This window comes from Sciurus carolinensis, chromosome 5 (assembly GCF_902686445.1).
Source record: "Sciurus carolinensis chromosome 5, mSciCar1.2, whole genome shotgun sequence".
NCBI classification, from domain to species: Eukaryota; Metazoa; Chordata; class Mammalia; order Rodentia; family Sciuridae; genus Sciurus; species Sciurus carolinensis.
In genome coordinates, this window is record NC_062217.1 from 24,751,870 (window position 1) to 24,769,969 (window position 18,100).

Sequence of the window (18,100 nt, forward strand, 5' to 3'; positions counted from 1 at the left end):
AGGCGGTGAAAATCAGTAGATCACAGACTTGAGGGTATTTTGACAAAGTAAGAAAAAGCAAAATGCATTGGAGAAAATTCTGGGACAGGGTATTCTATCTGAATTCGAGAAATTATACTGTTCAAAAGTTCTTTGTAAAGCCGGGCACGGTGGTGCAGGCCTGTAATCCCAGTGACTCCGGAGGCTAAGGCAGGAAGATCTTGAGTTCAAAGCCAGCCTCAGCAAAAGCAAGGTGCTAAGGAACTCAGCAAGACCTGTTTCTAAATAAAATACAAAATAGGGCTGGGAATGTGGCTCAGTGGTTGAGGTCCCCTGAGTTCAATCCCTGATACACACACACACACAAAAGTTCTTTGTAAGGACTCTGGAGCTCTTTGCAGAAGATGGCTCGTGGTTTTTTAAAAAGCAGCAGTTTGTCGTTATTAGGGTCTAAGTATTGTGTATGTACACTGTAAAGATACTTTTGCTGGGGGGCAGTTGGCTTGGTGCTCACTGGTGGGATTCGGACTCCTTGGGGAAGAGGAGGCGGGTTTGAGCATGGCAGGAGGGGACACCTTGGTATCAGTGAATTACCAAATTTTGGGGAAGGTGCAAGGGGTGTTTTTCTGCAAGTACACTCAAGCTGAGTGTAAAAAGCTAGGATTGGTAGGCTGGGTCCAGAACACTGACGGGCACAGTCAAGTTCCCATCTCCAAGGTGCGTCACATGCAGGAATAGCTTGAGATGAGAGAAGTCCCAAATCACACATTGACAGAGCAAATTTCAGCAATGAGAAGGTCATCTTGACGTTGGATTACTCTGATTTCCAAATTGTGAAATAATAGCCTAAATTTAAATTTTCCAAGAAAAACTTAGTTTTGATTTTTATTATTAATATAGAACTATTCTGTGTTCAATATTAGAATTAGTTATTTTTTATATCAGATATTTGTTACTACATGTTACATGCGTGATGGAACACAATTTTACACAATTCTAATAAATATAAACACATTGGGGAAAAAAGATGCTTTTGCTTACATGACCTCATCTGATTCCCATGTCAAAGTTAAGGAAGTAGTAACTCAGGCCTCCCCAAAGTCAAAGTCAGTAGGATGGAAAAAAGTCTTTCTCTAAAAGGAGATGCAAAGAGCAGCCCTAAAAACTATATGACCTTTCCTTTTTTTTTTTTGGTACCAGGGATTGGACCCAGGAATACTTGGGTATTGGAATACTGAACCACCGCATCCCCATATCCCTAGCCCCCTCCCTTTTATTTATTTTTTTATTTTGAAATGGGATGTCCCTAGTTGCTTAGGGCCTCGCTAAATTGCCGAGGCTGGCTTCCAACCTGTGATCTTCCTGCCTCAGCCTCCCGAGTGACTGAGATTACAGGCAGGCGCTACCAGGCCTGGCTTCCTTCCTGTTTTGTAGCTGAGATTTCTTTCATTTCTGTTCATTGCTCCCGCTCCTGCCCCAGTGGTCAAGAATATTAGTGTTTATATATTTTAATTGCTATTTAAGGAATTTCTCTTTGCCAATGTAAAGAAAAATATTAATAGAAATATTAATATTTCTAAACATTAATAGAAAGAAGAGTAACTTTCCTTAGCAATCCATCTTGTTAACTTCATTGAATGAATAAGATAAAGTCACGAATTGTTCACAGGAGGGAAAAAACCAACTCGGGCTGCTTTCCCTCCACATACACTTTTTTTTGTTTGTTTTTAAACTTGAGTCCCACAACATTGGTACATTTTATTTCCATTTTTATCTTAAATTCCTAGCCTTACCATATTTAGTACTGTGGCCATATTACCTAATTTTTTAAAAAAGTTATCTTATGCAAAAGAATTATTTGGGGGAAGATAACCCCTCCCCAAAATTTGTTTTCTTGAACAGTCAACAGATCCAAGAATCTCCCTCGCCGAACTTAATTTCTTTGTTGTTGTTGTTTTTGTTTGATTTTGGATTTTGGTTTGTTGAGTGGTGCTGGGGATTGCTTAAGTGCTCGCTGTACCACTGAGTTACACCGCAGCCCCTGAAATTAGTTTTCAACAGACGCCTGGCCTTCATGGGGAGATCTCTGCGGTCTCAGTTTGGGAACAGCCACTGTGTGGAAAGGTGCTGGAACTAGTACCTTCTGATTGGGTAGGAACTGGGGCCCTTTCCGGGTCGGCTCCAAACAGAGCTCGTTGAGCGGGCCGCACCTCAACTCTTCCCAGAGCGCGCGCGCCCCCTGGCGGCCTAAGCCGATGACTCAGATCCCCGGTTGCCGGGGGATTCTGGGACCCCCATCCTACCCAGTGCTGGAGGCTCTTGGAACCGCTATGTAATCTGGTCTAAAATAACCTCAGGCAGCAGGGGGTGAGCCTCCCTAAACTCGGCTACACTGACCACTTTCGCCCTGCTCCATATTCTCTGGGGCTCACTCCGGAGGTGACAAGGAGTCCTAGCGTCCGAAGCGCGGTAACCTTGCAGGTCTGCACCTTTTCCGTGGCCTAGGAGGCTTGGCAGGCAATCGCAGCAGCGAGCCCGGTACCTGCATTTCAGAGAGTAGCCGAGCGAGCGCCCGCCCTGGCCCCCAGACCCATGCACAAAGGGCCGAGCCCCGGGAAGGGGAAGAACTTGTAATCGTTTGCAGCGGGACAATGCCGACTTTTGAACCTCTAACCACTAAGCAAACAACCCTTGTGCTCTTGTTCCACTGTCCAAACAGGGTTTATTGACAGGCGTTTCACGGCAACGCATAGCAACGGCTGCCGCAGCGGAGGGCCGGCGTGTGGGCGCGGTCAGGGCGCGGGGCTGCTTTCCCTCCCCGCGCCTTGAGATACGCGGACAGTGGGGAATCGCCCTGGCCCTGAACAGGTACCGTAGCCCAGCGGACGCCCACGCGGCCTCCTGTTTTGTACCAGAACCCTCCCCTTATCTCCGACTCTAAAGCCAGGTGCCCGCGGGCTCTGCCCCAAGAGCCCCTTTCTCAATCCTGGAGCGCAATGCGCCACCCGGAAGGGCTACAAAATTGGGGAGGTGCAGCAAGGGGCATTTAGGCCTCCTTCTGTCTCCCAGCTGGGCTCAGCCTTTTCTTTCTCGCAACCCTTGAGGCACCTCTTCGTGCGTTGGAGGCAATACCTAGGCTCTAAAGCGTTTGTGGGAAGATTGAAATGGGGGACAAGCTCTCCTTTCCCAGGCCCATTCGAAGCGCCCAGTACCGCGGTCCCCAGGACCTAAACCCGGTCCCCAGCGGATCAACTAGATAATAAGCAACACTGCAAGGATCTTCTTATACAGATTCTTGAGTTCTTGTCTGTGGTGGGTGGGATGGGGATGGAATAAGGACACCACGGGATAGGGGAAAGAGGGTAGGCGGAAAGGGCTTAAGGAAATGCCCAGTGATTCAGAGGACTCTATTCATGAAAATGTTGTCTTGGGAAAATAGAATATATATCTTTTTCTTGTGGGGCATCCATAGGAAGGAAGGGGTCACTGCCAGTAAGTTTGCCTAGTGTTTGCATTGCCTTGGTGTGGGTTTGATGAGATGCTAAGGCAGAGGAGGCCCTCTCGGCCCCACCCCCCATAATTCCGCAGCAGCTGGGAAGCAGCTGACCATTCAGATGTGCATTTTGCCCAAAGGCACCCCCAGGAGAACCACACATTCCACACTCGAAGGCTGGACTCAGGCTTGGGGGCAGGGAAGGTCTCTGAACCTGCTCCCTCAGGCTTCTGACGCTCTGGGGTAAAGTGAGGCTTCCCAGATAACCTTCTCCATTCCTCTCCCTGATTTTTTCCTACTTTTAGCTTGCAACAGGTAAGATATTTCATTTCTTAGAAAAAATTTCCACTGAAATCTAAAGAAAATCAATTACAAAATCTGTAAAGTTCATTTATCTTTTTTTTTTTTTTCTTTTTAGAAAAATTCAGCTGTGTTCAGACACCCCCTTCCCTTCACCATATCACTTCTCTCCCCATGGATCCAGAAGGCTTTTAAAAGGCTGACTGGGATGTTACACAGACCAACAACCCAAACAGCAGCAACAACAACAAAAACTCCCCTTCTTCATCAGGCCCAAGATTGTGAAAATGACAGGAAGTCCAGGTTAGCTCTGGCATTTATAGCACTGACATACATTCAGCCCAGAGAAGCTCTGGTGACAGGCTTTCTAAACAAGGCCCTGGGCGGGGGCCTCCCATGTTATGCCTGGAGTCCACTCACCACCGCCACACACACACACACACACACACACACACACACACCCCACACTCACATGCACCAGCTAAGCCTTTCCTGGTCTGGGAAGGGAGAAGAAAGACACAGACCACCTGGGGTTCTGCAGTCTTTGGTCAGTCCAGCTTTCTATCTTAGCTGCCTCTGGCTTCTGCAGTTTAAATCATGCTTGCCCCTGAGGCAGGAGGGCCAGCTGGTCCTTGGAAGGCATTGAGCAGGAAGCAGCCATCTTGGCTCCGAGTGTTGCGGGTTCCCTCTCTCCCCTCAGCTCCAATCAGAGATGCAGCCCACAGATTTTGGAGGCAAAGAGCTGGGGCAGAAGGGACGAAGGCTTGGTCACTGTAGCCAGTCCAGGCAATACTTTTGCCAGTACCAAATGAAGCCTCACTGGTCATTTCCTGTATCCTCGCCGGCAAAATGTCAGATGGGAAAAAGTAAAAAATCTGGAAGATATCTTCCTTGAGGCCCCCAATCCCACTTGTCTTTACTCCTGGCCCCCAAGCTTCCTCTGAGAGCTAGGCTTGTAGTTATGTTTGTAGGTGGGAGGGAAGGGGTCTCTTCTGAGGATTCTAGCAGAGTCCATGCTCCTCATGGCTCAGCCTGGAATTGCTCTGGTGCAGCCACAGACCACTGTGGGTCACTGGGTGACAGTGGGGTTTAACACCCCCCCAGTTGGCCCCAGAACCCCAGGGACAGAGCCAGGCACTGAGCCTTGGAGGGAAGACACAGGACTCAAGGGCTCCGGGACACTTCTCAGAGGCCCCGGCTGTGGCTGGGGAGGCTGTTGGGGAGGCGGCTGGGGCTGCTGCTGCTGCTGTTGCTGTAACTTCTTCTTGTTGATTTTCCTTTCCTTTGCTCTGCGGTTCTGAAACCAAATTTTAACCTAGAAATGGAAAGGTGGAGCAAAACAGAAGATGTGAAGGAAAAGGGGAACTGTAGCACCAATATCTTCCTCTCCAACAAAAGAACCCCAAACTCGTCGTTGGAAGCTTTCATTGGATATCTTCCTAACAGCCTAACCCTGGAGCCATTTCCACACCCAATTCAGCCTCCTGAAAAGAGTCTTCCTCCTTCCTTGCTCCCTGTGTTTCTTTCCAAAGGAATCTTTACTGGAAAAGTACAGAGTCTCAGAACCAAGGAAAACAGAAACTTGCTACAAGTCCCTCCCTACACAAGCACAAGGAGGCCAGTGCTAGGTATACTTCACATGACAACCTTTGCCCCTCATAGCTAAACTGAACTGTAATATTCCTCACCTTGGAGCTGAAAATGAGATTTAATGTGGAGCTTCCTGGCTATGAGTTTGACCTGCTTTTGGTTTTGTTTTGCTTTGCTTTCCAGACTATAGTGTTCATAAGCCAAGTGTTGCCCCTCTAGTTTTTATGAGCAGAAACTGGGCTCTTTATTTTTCCTAATGATGGGCACAAAGAAAACATGTCTTTATTGCCCAACTAGAATTCAAGATTAAAGTAATGCTCTTGGCTTTTTCTTGCACCTCTCTGAAAAGAAACTTTCAACGACATCAGAAAATATAACCCGAGGTAGAAGGAAGACTTTAAGAAAAGCATTCAAAATGCAAATGCCCTTTTAATCCCACAGAGCTAAGTGGACCCTTGGCCAGGCTTCCTAATTCTCCCTGGAGGTCTCCCCCAAGCAGCAGCCAGGCCTGCAAGCGCAGGGTGAGTCCCACCTGTCTCTCAGAGAGCCCCAGTGTGGCAGCCAGCTCAGCTTTCCTCCGAATGGTGATGTAGCGACTGTAGTGAAACTCCTTCTCCAGTTCCAGCCGCTGGTGGTCCGTGTACACCACTCGGTATTTGTCTTTCGTTCTGGTTTTCACTGTGGAGGAAGGAGAAGTTAGGCCTGAGAACCACAAAGCAGCCCATCAGTCATAGGTAATGACAAACCTCCCTAACTGGGGGCTATTTCTCTTCCTCCACCACCCTGGGAGGCCAGGGGGTTTGGCTGGTTCCTGCCAAGTCTGACAAGACCCCCCAGAGAATCCTGGGGGAGAGGGAGGGTGTGAGGTTAGCAGGGCAACTAAACTAACCTTGGGGTTAAGTGGTTTTTAAAAATTTAGAAAAACTAAAACCTCACCCACAGAGAAGATAGCAGAACCCAGCGCAGCTCACCATTTTGATAAACCAAATATAGTACTGAAATACATTTAGCACCAAAGGAAGGGGACCATGTGGGGGGGGGAGTGGCCAGACTCTGGGAATATCCAGATTATCAGATCTATCAGAGACCAGCATCCCATCTGGAAACAGTTGGAGTTCTATGTGTTGTGGGATAGGAGTTAGTTTGTTTTACTACAAATGGAAAGAGGGATACAGGAGCTGACAGTTTCCCTCAAGTCACCAGAACTATCCTGCAGTCACATCAGATCATCCAAATGAATTCTGGGTTGGGCTCAGGCAGTAACCTATGCTGGCAGGCAGACTGTAGCTCCTGCTGCGGACAATATACCTGCTGGAACCAGGTGTAGCCTTGGGTACTTTTTCTTTTTTAATCCTCCATTTATTCCTACTGCAAACCCCACTAGAGCTATTCTGACCAGTGATCTATGATCATTGGATTGAGTCAACATATTAAATCTTGGGTTGATTGTTTTACTGGAGGGCCTTGACAAATAGTGTCACTGCTGTTGGAGCAGGCCCGGGCCTGGCGTCTCCATTGCGTCTGTCCCGGGCCGGCCCTTGTCCTATCCCTGGCCAGGAGTCGTTTTCTCTGACTGGGTCCCAGGTAGGGGTGGTCTTGGAGCTGAACAGGTTCAATCAATATAGTGCCCAATCCCTACAGGAAGATCTAAAGGGTCTGGGAGTTGCCTTTGGAGGTGTTTAATGCCCCGCAGGCCGACTTTGTTCAGGTAAAACCCTTTGCAAACCACAACAAAAGCGCCCTGGGAAGATACAGGCGGGATCAGAGAGAGCTCCCCCGAGCCGCTGAAAGGGGAACACAGCCGCAAACAATGCAGGACAAGGCGATCTTATCAAAGAAAAGCCCTTTCAATGCCTTAATAACAACCGCATTCTGTTTGAATTACCACTACTGAGCAAATGGCGGCCGGCTTTCATCCCCCTCCCTGCCAGGCGCATTAACATAAACACTGCCCGGCAGGCGCATTTGAATGGGCGCTGCGAGTCCGACCCCGCGCCTGCTAAGGGAACTAACACGTCCCGGGCTCTGGGCGCCTTGTGCGTGGTGGGCGCGTTCATATGCACTACCGCCCGAAATCCACTACCGCCGCCCTTGGTACGATCCCTTGGCTCAGGTGAGGGAAGAGACGCAGACTAGGCTGCACAGATAAGACAGGCTGGGACTGGAACCCGCTTGGAAAATAAAGGCCGCGTCCAGGCCTGGGGAGCTGGGCACAGGATAGTTTCCCTAGCCGAACACCCCAGGAGCGATACTCGCCTTGGGGTGCCTTGGAGTGGCCTTTGTTCGGGTGCTGCCCTTTCAGTGTCCGGGGCGGGCGGGGGAACGCGGTGACCAGGACCCGGTGCGCTCTGCGACCCGCGCCCCAAGAGCCTTGGAGGCGCCCCGCACCCCCTGGGAACCAAGGAGGGGGGCTGAAAAGGGGGAGGGATGAGAGGGACTTGTCAGAATTCATTATTGACTGCGAAAGTCACCACCCTCTTTCCGGGCCCTAAAAGAGACAATGGCAGGGCTGGGAAGGTGTATATCAAAGCCGGCGGGGCCGCGTACCCACCCCCCTCCGCCCCTTGACAGATGACGCTCCGCAGAGGAGTCGGGCTCTGGCCCCGCGGGCCGCAGCCTCCCCACATTAACATCACAAGGACGCCCGGCGCCGACCGCGGCCTTGCCACCTCCGCGCGGGACTTCACAGCGGCCTCTCATCTGCTGACCCCGCGGCCTGGGCTCCTGCGGCTTCCCATCCCCCCTCCACACCGCATCCGATCCTAGCCCCGCGACCACTCTCCTCCGACACGCACTGGGTCTTAGACCGCAGGTGACCCTTGCCAACTGTGCCCCTGAAGCTCGGATCTGAGATGCGCCGGTGCTAGGACAAGGGCGCCTCCCCTTGGGGAAAGGACCACTCCAAGGCTCAGAAGCCCACCCGGAGTTGATCTGTGGCCTTCTCACTCCAGGGCATTTCCCAACAGGGCGCTCCCAGCATGTGCGCAGTGACGCAGAAGTCGATGTTCAGAGACAGCCCCCAACGGGCGCTCTGATTTATACGGCTGTAATTGACTATAAACCTCTGCAAAGTGGCTATAACTTACAATGCGGGCCGACTGGGCCAACAAGGAAGGAAGTGGGAAAGCGGAAGCGCTGAGAACTGGGGAACACTTCATGGAGTAAAAAGAGAACTCAAATAACTCTCCCACCACACCTATCCTCACTTCCTTCCCACCTTCACACACATTTCAATACCAATAAGAGCAGACCTGGAGCTAATGGGTCCCACATCCCAGCAAACCTAGGATCTTTGAGGGAAGGAGTCTTGAACACACACACACACACACACACACACACACACACACAAGATCCTTGAAAAGAAAGTTCAGGAAAAATGACCCTTGTCTGGAGCAGCGGTTGAATCACGCCAGGGTTTTTTCTCCCCCCTTTTCTTGCTCTTTCCGTAGACACAAGAGGACTCCCGCAGCTTCTTTCTTGAATAATCCCTCTGCAGACCAAAGGTTCAGGGACCTGGGCGCGCCCCCTTCCCCTGAGTTCTTTCGGTCAGCACCTTCTTCCCGGCGACAGCAGCTTTCTCGGTCCCTCTGCTCTCTGTAGCTCCGACCCCTTGGATTGGCCTAGTTGACCAAACATAGGCCCACATGCAGCCTTGCCGCCCTTTCTTCCCACCCGCCTCTCTTTTGGGGTGGCTCAGATGGGGGAGGACAGCACGGAGAGAAATGATGTAGATACGGCTCCGCAGAAGTTCAAAGCTCCTTCTCCTTGGCGGCCAGGAGCTGCCCAAGGAATGCAGGAGGCAGCAAGTGAGCGGGAAGTCGAGCTCACGCCAACATTCGCGGGATCTTCCCGAAGGTGTCCCGTGGTTGTGAATGAGGAACTCTTGGAAAGAGCAAGCCTTTCTTCTGCCCTAAACTGAACCCAGGGTGGTGAGACCCCAAGTATCCATTCCCGGGAGCAGCAGCCGGTGAAGCCCCCAGAGCCTCCCTGAACTTGCTCCCTCGCCTGCCCTTCGGGCCCAAAGCTCCCAGACAGCCCGGATGACCCTGTGAGCCCTGGATTCAGGCCCTCCCAGCAGCCGTCGGCTGGGCGCGCGCCTTCCCAGGGCTTACCTTGGCTTCCGAGGGACGGTTGCGCTGGCTTCCGCATCCACTCGCACAGGTTCCGCCGCTGGCCGCCCGGGGACAGCTGCTCCGCAGCGGCAGTGGCAGCCGGTCCGGGAGGGCCGGGATTAAGCGTCTGCAGCAACCCTGAGGCGCAGGAAGGCGCGGCAGCCGGGTGATGCGGGTGGTGATGCGGGTGATGGTGCGGGTGGTAGTCTGCAGGGCTGCTGTAGCCCATGGCGGCGGCCGGGGAGCCCCCGTTGAGGCCGTGGGCAACCGCGTTAGCTGCAGCCGCTGCGCCTCCCGGCCCGTAGCCGTTCCAGTCCTCGCGGAGTGGGGCACCGTATGCTGCGGGCCAGGACGGCCCCGGGGACTGAGCGCTGTCCAAGTTCGCGGCCGCAGCAGCCGCGGCCGCCACGTGGTAACCACCGTAGTCCGGGTACTGAGGGGGGCTGACGAAGTTCTGCGGTGCCAGGTTGAGGCCACCAGAGTGGCGCACAGAGCTGGGGTACATGCTCACGTCCTTGTCCAGAAGGTAGCTCACGTACATGGTGGCGAGGGCCTGAGAGCAGACCTCACCATACTGCCTGGGGAGGAACGCTGAAGGCTGCCGGGGGAGGGGGTGGAAGGGGCGACAGGGAAAGGGTGAGGGGGCGAGAGAAACGGCGGGTGGCTGCGCCCCAGCCTGCGCAGTGCTCCGCTGGCTCCGCGCGGCGCTTCTGCCTCCGAGGCGGTCCTTCCCTTTGGCCTGCCTCCTCCCTCCCTCTCTTTTTCCTTCTTTCCTCCCACCTCCTTCCCACTAGGCAGCAGAGGCGGGGAAGACCCGCCACAGGCTGGCGTGCGGAGCCCCAGGCCGGCGGCCTTACGTGATTAACGAGTGTTTACAAGACTCTATTAGTAATGACACAGACACCAATGGCTGGAGACGTCGAGGCGCAACGCTCCTTCTGCGCACAACCCCCCGAAACCCGATTTGCATTTTAAAAGATAAGGGGCGGGGGAGTTCGCGAGAGGGCAGGGACCTGATCACAGCTAAATATTCAAACCTTTATTGTTGAGAGCTTCCTCCTTCCAACCTGGTGCACTTTAACCTCCAATCACAGGTTCAAAGAATGAAATCAAGAGACTTGCAAAAGCCAGGGGGAGAGAAAGAGCTATCTTGGTGGGAATTTGGGTTTAGAGGCAGAAGCAGTCTTGTTTATGCATTCGCAGGGAAAGGGGCGATCAAGAAACTCCTGTCCCAAAGAGAAAAGGAAAAAAGAAATCATTGCTTTGATGGGAATATTTCTGACCAGCCAGTGGGGTGACCGGAGCGGAGCCCTAAAAGAAGGTCCTATTCCTTCTTGCCCTGCGCCCCTGGCCTGGACGACATCTGCCCCAAGCAACTATCAGCGCTAATTATTTTCTTGCCCAAGGAATCACTTGCCCTCCGCAGAAGATAAATTAGGCTGCGTCTTCAAACTCATCTTATGTTTGGAATTTGAGTTGTCAAAGCAATTCATTAAAACACTATTCAAGAACCAAACGTCTTAACTACGAAACCAATGGGCCCGTGGTAGAAGTTTGACTAATGGTTACTTGGGAGGGCAGTAATTGAAGGGAAGTCAGGAGGTGAAAACCAGTGTGTTGGTAACTTTCTATTTCTTGAACAAAGTACTGGTTTCATGGTGTGTTTGTTTCGTGGAAATTCAGCGACCTACACTCACATGTTTATTATATTTAAATAAGTGGCTAAAAAGCAAGGAAAAGGGGACTCTGGCATTTCTGCTAATACATACTTTTGTGTTTATGTCTTACATCATATCTGTGCCTTAAAAATCGTTTCTCCTTTACAAAGTAAAACATTCTGTTTCTCATCTCCAGTGAACTGGAAGGCAACCCGGGCCGTTATCAATTATTGCTAATGAAAAGCTCTGATGTGCAAAGGCTCAGAAGGAATTCCTCTTCGGTTTAGGAGCACTGTGACCAGAGGGCCCAGGTCTGAAAGTGGCCATTTGGGGACACCAGTGTTGAGGCCAGGATTAGGAACTAATCAGACAGGAGTAGAGAGGCAGCATGAATAGGCTCCCATTCATTCCCATCTCTATTTCAGCAATAATTTGGAGAGCACCAACCCGGGTCATTTGACTTCTCTCTGAGATTCAGTTTTGCTGCCAGGCTTGGGTATGAGGCAAAGCTGGGCAGCTGACCCCACAGTGCTGAGTGCACTGGGAACCCAAGTGGACTGACCGCTTTCATTCCTGGACACCTGCATTTCTTGGTCCTCTCAGATATGTGTCACTATTCCCTTCATCTCTAGAGCACTTTCCAGCGTCCCTTATCTCCCTTGATCCTCACATCTCCCAGGATCAGGGACAAAGCTGATGTCATTACCCTCCTCATTCAGGTGACAATCACCAAGCCATCTAGTTAAGAGACCAAAGCACTATTAGAACTAGCCTAGGGGTGCAGGAACCTGTGCTTTCTGGTTCCTCCTGTACTTTTGAGTTTTGTCAGGAAGAAGGTTAAAACGGGGTGTCCAGGGCACACAGGAGTCAGGGTACACAGGATTCCCAAGAGGCAGGAGCTGCAGCTGGTCCTCCTGGAGGCCCTCCTAAGGGCCTGACTGGGACAGCCAAGTGCCACTTCACATCTCAAGAAATAAAACTAGAATTAAGTTGCAAACCCCATTACAGAAACTTAATCAAGGGAAAGACAGAAAGGCGTGTTAGCAGTCCTGATGGGGCGGGAATGTGGGAGGTTAAGTGGTGGGCATTGCAGACTTTTGATCTGGTAAAGATCTTCCTCCTCTTCCTGGATACAATTCCCCTTTCCGTCCCTCACGACCCCCTCCCAGGCTTGAGCTCTGGAAACCCGGGCCAAGGCAAGTCTGTATCTTCGGAATGCTGGCATTCTTTGGAACAATCGCTTTATTAGGGACAGCCATTCCCTGAGCCCTGTGGTGGCCGCTTCCTGAGTTTTTATGACCCCGGCCGCCGGCTGCTGGCTAATTGTCCCCATTTTCCAGCTGTGTCTCTGTGCTCTGCCCTGGAGAAAGGGCTCCAGCCTGTGCACCCAACTGCTTTGGGAGCAGCCAGGGCTTCTCTGGCCCTACTGGGTCACTCTGGGACCCCAGAGCTGGAGAAGCCACAGGGAAGCCTGAGATTTGCTTGAGGTGCTTGAACCCAAGAAAGGAAACCATGATGAAGACAAATTACTTTGATTCGTGGCAAAAAAAAAAAAAAAAAAAACCCAAACCTCAGGGTGGGGGCTTCTCTGGCAGTAGCATGATCCTGCCTCCAGTCCTATGGTCTGGACTGTTTGGTGAGGGGAAAGGGACTGGTAAACAATGTTGCTGGACAAACTCCTCAGAGTGGAACTGTCCCCCCAATATCCGGGTTCCCTTCTTTGCCAAGAGGACCCAGCTGAAGAAACAGGATTGTGGGATCGTTCTGCCATCTATAGAAGGTAGCAGATGGTAAAGAGGACTGGGTGTCTTTCACATAGACAGCCCTAGCAGGTTGGCAAGTTGGTGGTTCTTAACCTTTCCTCTGGAGACCTACCCTGAACTGGGGCAGTTCTCCAGCCTCTGAGTGCAGGCCTATGGCCCTAGCGAATACAGAGCCACCTGCATTACAGTCCTATTCTGGGCTTTTTTATTCCTGGGCCCAAAGTGCTTGGCAACTTTCTTAGAACCTCCTGGACTGAGTTGAGAATCCCCAAGAAGGGACTGGGATGGGCATTACCAACCCCTTCCATTGAAGGCCCCCTTCCATTCTATATCTCTCAGTCATCCACCCAATGTGGGGCCAAAGAAGCCTGCAATGATCACTCTATGGAAGGCAAACTTGTTCAGGAAGCTTGGGGCTGGAATTGGGCTGGAGCTGAAGCTGCGACCACACAGAGCCATGGCCAGAGCTGACTTCTAAGGGCAGGAGAGGGTGGGAAGAAAGAGATTCAGGTAAACAAAGCAACTGGAAGATAGGTAGGGCAGCCCCACCAGGTTATCAAAGGGATGTCTCTTTGTCACTGATGGTATAGAGGCCATTCCACATTCCTTGAAGAGCAACCCAGCTTCTAGGATCCTGCTAGTGGCCTGGGCAGGGGCTCCAGAGGGGGATGGGGAGCAGGAGGTTGCCGGAAGGGGTGGGTTGCTCTGCCAGGCAGATGAGACACTCCTTAAATCCACAGATCATTGACACAGCTCCCTCCCAGCTCAAAGGTCCCCAGTGTTTGCTCCTGCTAAGGGGACCCTGCTCTGCCCAGTATTTGTAGTTCCTAGAAACTGGGGAGCCCAGTGGTTCACATAACCCTGATAGAGTAAACTGTTTCTATTCACCTTAGCATGAAGGTCTACTTTCTGAATCCCTTTTAGATTGAGGAAAATATTCATAGAATGAATCCCTTTCATAATCCCTCTTCTTCCTATGCTAGGAAACTTCTGCCTGCAGAGACCTGAATTCACAGGATAATTTAGAAAGAGTGAGAAGGAAGAGAATGTATTCTGGTGAGATTATTCAGCTTGGCATTCTATAGTTCCAAGGGGGGGGGGAAACCCGTTCAATCTCTACTTAATTGGGAGTTTAAGGAAACTTTCATTCATTTCATTCAATCAACAATCACACAAAGAAAGACTCAATAATGGACAATTTGACCGCCAACAACCCCACCCTGCCCTGTCACAGTCCACTCAGCTAACATCTCAGGGAAGGAAATCAATAATAGTGTCCTTTCTGTAGGGCCTCCCCAGAGTCCACCACCTGTCCAGCCCCATCAGGCCACAATGGAGCCCAACATGTTCATCCTGAACAGAAGGGAGGGGCCGCAGCTGCCCACAGCTGCCTGGACTTCATTAACAAGAGCAGATGTGGCCTCATCCTGCAGAATAAAGACCATTTTCTTCCTAAGCACACTGGGTGTCTGGTTCTCTCTACCTGAGGAAAACTTCCTGAATTCATGGGAGGTCATTGTGGACTAGAGTCGTGTCACTTAGCTGCTGGGATGCAAGATCACAGGAGAAGGAAACAGAGCTGTATCACGCTCCTCTTCCAGGAACTGCTAAACTTTCTGGTTCTTAGCAGGGAATACATTCTTTTTTTCCTGCTCCTCTGTTCAAAATATATTCTCATGGCCAGAGGATCAAAGAAAATAAAAAGCCTCAGGAGTGGGGTAATAGTTGGATACAGAAATCTGGTTTTGGTCATTGGGTGAAAGTTGTTCAAATAAATAGTAGTTGCCCTTTTTCTTCCTTTGTTCTAGAATTAGGGTCTGTGGACATTGTACAGTTGTATAAAGCACTGTCATTCTGTGTGGTAGATGAACACAGAGAAAGATACAGAGGGCCTTACAGGGTTGGGAGGGAGGTCATATAGACTGGTTCCCACATGGGAAGCCCAGGCTTTCCATCCCAACAGAAACTGATTGATGCGGGAGAGAACCAGCCCTCTCCAGGTCTGCTTCTGCCAAATGTTGCCACCTGGCTTTGGTATAGAGGGCCTTCAATTAGCATTTGTTCACTCACCATTGTCTCATGTCAGAATGACCTTTGTTTACCATATGAAAATTCATTCCCAGGAAGCTCTACAGGGTAAGTTTTATGTAACTAGTGAGGAAAGGATCTCAGATAAATGTTCCACTCTCCTTGATTGACTGGGGCCATTGACAAGCTGCTTTCTCTAGAGGGGAGTCTCTGGTCTTAGAAGTCATGTAACCCTTCTATTTTAAAAAGGAGAATCTGCCACCCAGAGAGGTTAGGAAATTTTCCAAAAGTTCTAACAGCTAGCCACAGGTACAAGTCCCTAAACTTAAATGAGCTACTAATATGTGTTCTTTTGCAACCCACAGCAGTCTGTACAGATGTTAATTATTACTATGGCTACGGTGCCACCCTGGAAACATATCCCCAACACAGAACCAACTAGCATGATTCAGGGAAACAATTCCCCACCCTACCCTACCCTCAACATGGAATAGGTTCTGCAGTTGTTATAATTCTTACCACTTCCCTTATACTGCTTATTTCTCTCCACAGGCACCTGCTAACTACAGTTTGTTAATTTATTGAATTGTGAATTTATTGAATGGTGAATCTGTCCCAGATTTTCTCCAGTCAACAAAGAAGGTCTCCACGTGCTTTTTGTCTCACAGTATTCTCTATTCTTGAATAAAAACCGATATCCTGTAGCTGCTCTCTGGACTCACGTCTAATTTAAAACGAGTAATGTCCTGTATAATATGCGTGTTGCCTTTCCCGCTTCCATTATGCCCATATCGCTGTCTGTAGACCCCCGTGGCAGACAGACCAAGAAGCCCACCACTTTAGATACTCTCTTTAAAAGGCCCCATTCAACTTCCCGACTGTAGAGGTGATTGACCAACTCGGAGTCGACTCCTGAATTCCTAGCCTAAGCCGCTCTCTCGGGTCGTTGGACTTGATATTTTAAAGTACGTGAAAATTGGTGAAACCGCCCCCACCTCCTAAGGGTGTGTGCGTGGATGGGTTGTCTGATTACAAACATCGCGATCAGATTTTCACCCTCCAACTCTCCTTAGCGTTGCCATCATGGCTCTTTTCGTTTTGTTTTTAACGAATTAGTAAGTAAGATGTTAACTGTTCATCCTGGAGCCTGCACCAACCACTTCTGCCCCCTGACGTTTGCTGCCCGGGCTGTCTCTTCGCAAGCAACCAGGGTTGGCAAGCGAGCTACTGGGATCCAAGTTGGTGGCTCGGTCCCTTCATCCGCATTTGTCTCCCGTATCCTGCGCACCAGAGGGCGGAAACGAGAAAGCGTCTGTGCCATGCGAAGGGCTACAGAAGCACAGGGCCTTTGAGCCAAGATATGCCCCCACCTCCAAAACTGCTCTGCCATACTTGGCAGTCGCAGGTGACTCGAGAAACAACCTCGGCCTCTTGCTGCTCGGAAACGGGGAAGTAAGAAGCACTAGTCATGGCTTTTGCCGTAGCCCTTTCTGGCCCGACGCCCACGTCGCGGCTGCCAGCGCTCAAGCATCTTTGGAAGAGGCATGGAGCGGCCAGCACTCCAACCCATCACCCCCATCTCCTTCGAAAGAGGCAGATCCAGCGTTTGCCCCCACCCGTACCCTTTCCCGCAGGAATAAACAATTTCCCGGACAAGCTTTTAACTGTTGAAATGTCATAGTGTAATTGGAGACAGCGGGTCGTGCCTAAGAGGTTCAGGTCACACCGGCTAAAAATAGAGCTGGGGGAATCTTGCCCCGGTGGATTCTTCTCATCTTAGGTGCGCACATTTACATAGAGCTTGGACTCTGCATTTTAGGGCTTTGGAATCCCCTCAGGGCTGGGCAGGGTACTTTCAGTACAGTGGGTTATTCGGAGTGTCAGGACCAGCCTCTGGCATTTGGATTCTGGTTTAAAAAAAGAAAAGAAAAGAAAAGAAATTCTCTTCACCAAGCGGCAGTCCTCCTGGATGTCAGGAAATTCCCCAAGCTACCCTGACCAGAGGGCGTCTAGCTCCAGGCTCAGGGTGCAGCACCTTGCCTGGAGGCCCAGAGCTACAGGAACTGAGTCCTGGAAGCTCCCACCTGGTGTGCACCTGGTGCTCCTCCACCCAGAAGTGGCTCAGGTTTGGGATGCTGGTGACCCCCCCCCCCCCCCCGATCAGCTTTGCTTATCTCCACTCTTACTACTAGCAGGGAACGCCTGTGAGAAGGGAATGGAGAAAAGGGGTTCCTCCACTAAAACTCCTAGTCCATCTGGAGGGATTTATTTCTGTGGACCATCAGCCACACAACCAAGAGATCTTCTGGACAATTGGTGGTGGTGGTAGTGCATGTTGTTTTGTTGCCGCAGATAACCGAAAACTAAGTCGGTCACTAATGGAAGTCCTTGTCTTCAAAAAGACTCTACCTTTACTTTTTTACTCAGCTGTGTGGGAAGGACATGGAGGGTTTGGTTTTTGCCAACATAAGGCTAAGGTATTTGTTGGGGTCTGTTAGAGAGAGGAGCGCAGAGACACGTATGTGGGGGTGGTGTTGGAGACAGAGGTGGGCTCCTCCTCCATGATGCCGATGATATTCTTCCCCAGTGGACGTTCTAGCCGCCGGAACTGCCCAACTCAACTCTGGAGCCCGAGGTCGACAAGCTCTCCAGAGCAGGCCTACTCCACCTGGAAAGATTTCTGCAAACAGATTTCCCTCCATTTTATCAACACTATGGGGTACCACCTTCATCTCGGAGTCCACAACGCTCACCGTGACACAAAATGAATATTAATAGTTTTATAACTGATGGTTTCCGAAGGCAGTCCACACCCCCACCCCAGCCGCCGCCCCAGGACCGACGTTCCGGAGAGACAAGAGGCCCACCCACTCCTGACCTTCAGGCTTGTCCAGCTTGGAGACACTCCCCCCGCCCCGCCACCACTACCCTTGAAGTGGAAGCTACATCGCCCGTCCCCACCAGGCGCCTTCCCAACGCTGGCCCTCGGAGGGGTTCTACCGGGTCCACCGCTCCCCTCCTGCGGCTTCCCAGAGCCCCGGACCAAGGCCAGCGCTTTCCTTTGCTAACTCCCGCTTCCGTAGGCGCCCCAGAGCGAGAAAGTCGCTTCCGCTCACATGTAAATGTCAGGTGCAGCAAATGAGGTGGGAGAAGGAAAACAAACAAGCCGACAACCGC

General features: G+C 51.1%; 2 protein-coding genes and 1 long non-coding RNA gene across 4 annotated transcripts; 2 read left to right on the forward strand and 1 right to left on the reverse strand.

The window, feature by feature from the left end:
• The first annotated feature begins 537 nt into the window (after nt 1–537).
• On the forward strand, nt 538–821 carry LOC124985232 (acylphosphatase-1-like). Its single transcript, XM_047553796.1, is given in 2 exon segments — nt 538–727; nt 730–821. Coding segments are annotated over 2 exon segments (282 nt in total).
• A 1,883-nt stretch (nt 822–2,704) lies between these two features.
• LOC124985233 (uncharacterized) lies at nt 2,705–5,681 on the forward strand. Its single transcript, XR_007108825.1, has 3 exons — nt 2,705–2,847; nt 3,891–4,075; nt 5,092–5,681. It is a non-coding gene; the product is annotated as an uncharacterized LOC124985233 (long non-coding RNA).
• On the reverse strand, nt 4,842–10,015 carry Cdx2 (caudal type homeobox 2). Of its 2 annotated transcripts, none has more exons than XM_047553794.1 (3): nt 9,475–10,015; nt 5,895–6,040; nt 4,842–5,087 (listed from the first exon to the last, which is right to left on the reverse strand). In XM_047553794.1, the coding sequence occupies exons 1-3, from the start codon at nt 10,013–10,015 to the stop codon at nt 4,842–4,844; spliced, it is 933 nt and encodes a 310-aa protein (XP_047409750.1). The 2 variants fall into 2 exon arrangements, with proteins under 2 accessions (XP_047409750.1, XP_047409751.1); XM_047553795.1 differs by having other exon boundaries at nt 4,958–5,089; nt 5,901–6,040.
• Between the last annotated feature and the right edge of the window lie 8,085 nt (nt 10,016–18,100).